General features: G+C 39.9%; 1 protein-coding gene across 1 annotated transcript in view; it reads right to left on the bottom strand.

The window, feature by feature from the left end:
* LOC116393502 (unconventional myosin-VI-like) overlaps positions 1–5,710 on the bottom strand; it is a 19,044-nt gene that overhangs the window by 4,299 nt on the left and 9,035 nt on the right. The window contains exons 6-9 of the mRNA XM_031865871.1: positions 5,437–5,492; positions 5,251–5,348; positions 4,560–4,724; positions 1,720–1,800 (exon numbers count right to left, since the gene is read on the bottom strand). Coding sequence (XP_031721731.1) covers positions 1,720–1,800; positions 4,560–4,724; positions 5,251–5,348; positions 5,437–5,492 — 400 coding nt within the window. The remainder of the gene's footprint in view (positions 1–1,719; positions 1,801–4,559; positions 4,725–5,250; positions 5,349–5,436; positions 5,493–5,710) is intronic.

The following is a 5,710-nucleotide window of genomic DNA, read 5'->3' as shown; positions in this document are numbered from 1 at the left end:
TAAAATATTTTAATCGCGATTAAAATATTTTAATCGCGATTAATCGCATGGATTTTTTGCGATTAATCTCATTGTTATGGCAAAGTTCAATAATGAATTCAAAAGTAGTGTATTGCACACTTTTATTTTAAAGTACTGCTTTATTAACAAAAGTGCAATAACATTTGTTTTGTAAACACTTTAAACACATCAGGTTCTTGTTAACAGCAGTATTCCCTTTACACAGTAGCAGTTATACAGTTATAATGATTCTGATCATAGATATTCAGCCGGTGTTCACAACTTTATCTTCATGTGTGTAAGAGATGATATTTAAATATACACCTTGAAAACTGCAAACATATCTACTTTTTTTTTTGTTTGTTAAATTCTCAGTAGCGATAAATGATGCTTATTATACATATTACAAACAAAACACTTTAAAAACTCCACAATATGTATTTTAATATTGTCACTGTTGTAAATTGTTTGATTGCATGATTTACTTTTGCATGATTTACTTTTATTGTGAAGAGCATGCAAACGGAAGTGCTTTTACTCTGAAGAGACAGGAAGTAGAATGGTACGTGTTCTTGACACTAACAATATTGATGATAGGTAGAAAACCACATGTCGGGTGCAAGAGCGTGTTGTGTTCACTGTAACACTGCAGTTCAGACAGTAAAGTGTTCCGTTCAAACAAGAACGTGTCTTGATCCTCACGTGAAGCTCCACTTCACAACAGTCACGCTTGATCTGTAACGAGACGATCGCATGCGCGCGAAGGACGGTGACGGCGTGTAGGAGGGGTTCTGGACCCGGGGGGAAGTGACGCCACACGAACACAGCTGTTCACTGCTTGCTGCCTGGTTCTTGTGTTAAAAATGTCGCTTCATAATAAAAATAAACAAAACTGCGTTAATGCGCGATAATATAATTGTCGGCGTTAATTAATGAATGCGTTAACGCGATAATAACGCATTAACTTGCCCAGCACTAAAAAAAAAATGTAATAATATTTAGTATTATAAAGTAAAAGTGACTTTTACTTGTTTTGTGCTCAATAATCTGAGTTAATTCTGATCAAACCGCTGCTCCAGCTTAACACTGAAGCAGTGAAACGATGACTAGAGGCCGATGTTCACTCTGTCTCACATGGAGGCTTATTTATGGATCATAACTCAGAAGAACAGACGATGCTTCAGGTTCTCTCTTGTGAAGAACTACTGCTTCTCTGTTTCATTACGAACTGTTTGGACATTTTAAAGGCACTAACTTGGCCTCTAGAGCTGTTTGATGGGCATGTTTCTTTACTTTGTGACATTTTATAGACGTTTATGAAAAATAATAACACTTAACGTAGGTATTGGTTTAAACCCCAAAGCACCGTATCAAATGATCGTATTTGATCATTTGATTTATGACTTTTTTTTTTTTAAATAATATATTATTCAAGAATATTGAATAAGAATATATTCATTCTTACTCTGTTCTTATTAGACCAGGACTAGATTGTTTGATAAGAGCAGTGAGCTCGTTGGTTTCTTCTGTTGGCATTTCCTCTCATCGATGTTTTGTTAAAGTCTTTTAATAACTCCAATAGAGCGACGTGAAAAGCTCCACATTGCTCCAATAACTGTTACTTAAACATCACCGAACAAAACAGCACAAACCTATTTAAACGTTGTCTGTCTCTGCTGTGGACTGCGGTTCAGAAGGAGAACAGAAGATGAACTTTACCTCTGAGCTCTTGCGGTTCTGCAGCACCTGCTTGTCTGTGTCTTTGGTGGCGAAGAAGCGAGTGCATCCTCTGTTCAGGTACTGCAACACAAACAAGAGACGGGCCGGAGATGAGCAACACGTCGGAGAACAAAGAGAACAAAGAGAACAAACATGTAACTGTCAAACGGGGGGGTCAGGCCGAGCAGATTGACATAAACAAGAAGTTTCATTACAGGAGGAACGGGGACACATTCTCCATTTTGTTCCTCCAAACGTCAGAGAGAAATGCTGTCGTATGGTGTTTAATGTGTCACTTTCATCTGTCCTTGTCTCCTCCTTTCCTCACATCTTTGTGCTTCATCCTTTCCTCTTACTTTTCTTTGCTTCCTTTACTTGTCTGTCCTGCATTCTTTTGTCATTTGGGACCACAGACTGTTCACAAGTGGACGTAGTCGTCGTGATGTCTGTCATTGGTTTGTGGACTAAAGTTTTGAAGCCTTGAGTCCGCCGTCGCCATCTTGTTTTTTTTGCAACCAGTGAACAGGAAGTCACCATATCTGGACTGAGCAGGAGTGACGTAGAGACGCCGTATACGTCTCTGGTAGAGACCTGTCAATCACCGTGTAGCCCCGCCCTAAAGCATCCCCTGCTTTATGGTCTGTTTGACTCTAAATGGAGTCGCCCCCTGATGGACACTAGAGAGAATGCAGCTTTAACACGTTCAGAACTGGAGGAATGCCGTCTGTTTGAAACCTTAAGTTTCCTCTTTTCATACTTCATTCTTGCCACTATTCCGTTTTTTTTCTAAAACTGCTTTACTTCTGTTCCTGTCCTCTCTTTTTTCTTTGCTTTCCTACTTCCTTCCTTCCTTGTTTCCGTCCTCCTTTGATTCTATCTTTCCACATGCATGTAACATGTAGTTATGTCCACCTTTTTTGTTTTCTCTCTTTCACACTTATTTCTCTCCTTCCTTCCTTCATACCTTCTTTTCATCCCTCCATCCTTCTTTCCATCATTGATTCCTTCTTTTGTCATACCATCCTGTTTTCTAGTTTCTCTTTTCCTTCTTCTGATACTTCCTTTCCTCTAACTTCTCACGTTATCCATATTTGTTTCCTTCCTTCTCTCTTCTTGTGCCCTTCCTACTTTGCTTCCTTTCCTTTTAAAACCCCCACACCCGAAAAATCACTTTACTCTGAAGGATCTGAGAGCGTCTCTCTCACACACACACACACACACACACACACACACACACACACACACACACACACACACACACACACACACACACACACACTTTGTGAATCACTTAACACCAAAGACTTTCTTAACGTTTTAAAGTTTGACCCTGAACGCCTCTCTCTGCTCCGTCCGACCTACGAACTAAACTTTTAGGAGTTCACAGACGCTGATCTTCCTCCTCACATCTTCCTCCAGCAGCAGAGGGAACCGTGGACGGATGAATCCATCAGAAGGGACGAGCAGTAAGCTGCAGGGCGTCGGCACGATGACGCAGCAGAGAATAAACTATTGAATTGAGACGCAGCCAATAAAAGGAGGACGTTAGAGAAGAGGAAGCATGACTCAGCACTTTTCAGGTGTTCTGGATCTGATATTGTCCAATTAGGGAAAAGGAAGCATCTGTTTTCAGCTCTTTTTGTTATTACTGCTATTATCAGAGTTATTATTATACTTTATTTTCCTTCTAGTTTACTTCATACAGCTAATACAGTATGATCATCACCACATCTTTATGTTTTAACTCTATATAATAAGGATATAAGGATGCTTTCAATCCCTGTATTTTCAGAATAAGTTGATCTATAAATGAAATCAGCTGAATCTTCACTATTTACATACTTCTAGTAACTTATAGTTTTTGGGGATTAAAGAGCTAATTGGACAATTATTGCTGCTTTACAAACTTTCTTTCAACAGTTGTTTTGGCCGATTCGAGTATTTTTGACTCAATTATTCTTCACCAAAATCTCAATCCGACCATCACGGGGAGCGTTTGAAAACAGATTCATTTCACTGGAAGCTCGTTGATATTTGCTCCTGAAATGAATCCTGTTTAAAACTCGTGTTTCTTTCTGTGTGTTCTCATCAGACAGAGTCGCAGAGGAAGACGAGCAGTTTGCATCGACTAGATTGAAAAGAACATTTGTTTCTTGTCAAGAATAAAAAATGCTTCTTATGTGGAACCATCTGGTTTCTGGGTTTGTTCACTTATTGGTTCAACAATTATTTGGATTTATTTCCTGCAAACATTTTCCCTTGTGCATTGATGTATATATAGATGCGGCTCTTCTCCAATCGACTCTCGTACGATTGTTTCAGATAAAAGAAATGATCATTTGTAAATTATATTTTGTGTTTACTCATTTTGTCTTTGTTTTAAATTCAACATCACAACTTTATTGGGAGAAATATGCAGAAATAGAGGAAGTCACGAGGGGGGGGGGGGGGTATTTAATATTAAAGAGGACAGAAGGACAGCTCCTTGTAACGGTCAAAAATGCCTTAAATTCAAAATGGCCGACTTCTTGTTGGGTTTAGGACATACCTCCAAGAGGCTTTTTTGCACGTCCCATCATGTTACATTTACTTTCCGAAATTTCATGTGGCTAGGTGGAACGCAGCAATGGGGCTACTCAAAGGGGCGCCATCGAGCCCTAAATAACCGATGGAGGCAGCAGTAGACCATCAGCTCCTGAGAGGTAGAATCACGTTTTAGTGAATGGAGTCTGGTGACATTAGGGTCTGTTTCTCTAATCTCATGTGCTGTAGTAAAACACTGACTGTGGAGAAGAATCTCATACAACCACTCTACTAAAGACACTCCGCTGTGTTCGTACCCTGAACGTGTCCGGGGAGCTGAGGTGGAACTTCTGCCGGATGTCCTCGGAGGCTCCGGCACACAGTCGGTAGAAGATGTGGTAGTTCCTCTCCTCTTTGCTTTGTCTGCAGATCCTCGACTTCTCCAGCAGGTAGTGCGACACGAAGCCGCCCACGACGGCGTTCTGAAGACACACGAGATGCATTTTAAATCTCCTGAACACCAACCGACTGCTGTAGCCTCCGTCAGAGCACTGCTACTCAGAAAACGAATGACGGACTTTGAAAGGAAGTGAAAATATGAATAAAATATCATTAAAATCGCATTTTATATCTGTTTAAACGGAGGAAACGGCTGTTAATAAAGTAGGAAATCTAGAAAAATCCAGAGCAATACAATAGAAACTGTGTGTAGAGCACGTATATATGTAAATATTCTGATTTACCGCAGGTCTGCAGAGACAAAAGAGCAGAAATGATCATAACTGCAGAAGCGGAGGCCTCATCACTTGTATTTTTTACCCTGTGTAAGCGTCTTAGATGACACAAGAATATTGTGTTTATTAATGAACGCAGAGATGAAGATGAATACAAAGAGTTCATGCTGAACAACCACAGCTCTGAGGCTTCATGTGTAATTTATAGCATCTCTTTGTGTCTGTGAAACACTCGTGTGACGTCGTTAACGTTAATGCTCTTTGATTAAAGCACCTTCTCGTTGAAGTGGATCTCCACAAACTTTCCGAAGCGGCTGCTGTTGTTGTTTCGGACCGTTTTTGCATTTCCGAACGCCTCCAGCAGCGGGTTGGCTGAAAAAACAACAACAACCGGAGTCACGAAACACAAACGAGAGAATTAATTAAAAGTTCTGATAGAAAAGAAGAGCAGCAGTCTGACCTTCCACGATTCTCTCATCGATGTCCTGACCGGTTCCATATGAGCTCGTCAAGTATCTGTCAGCAGAAACACACAGTTTTCCATCGACACATATCTCTCTCTCATTCATTCATTCATTCATTCATTCATATATTCATTCATTCATTCATTCATTCATATATATATATATATATATATAGTACAGTGAAGCAAAGTGCAGTGAACACAGGTACAGTTAGATGAAGTGCAGTGAACACAGGTACAGTGAGGTATAAAGTGAAGTGAAGTGAACACA

Source organism: Anarrhichthys ocellatus, unplaced genomic scaffold (genome assembly GCF_004355925.1).
Source record: "Anarrhichthys ocellatus isolate YVR2014 unplaced genomic scaffold, GSC_Weel_1.0 scaffold34, whole genome shotgun sequence".
Taxonomy (NCBI): Eukaryota; Metazoa; Chordata; class Actinopteri; order Perciformes; family Anarhichadidae; genus Anarrhichthys; species Anarrhichthys ocellatus.
The sequence above is the reverse complement of the archived record's forward strand: the minus strand, read 5'-3'. Positions and strand labels throughout refer to the sequence as shown.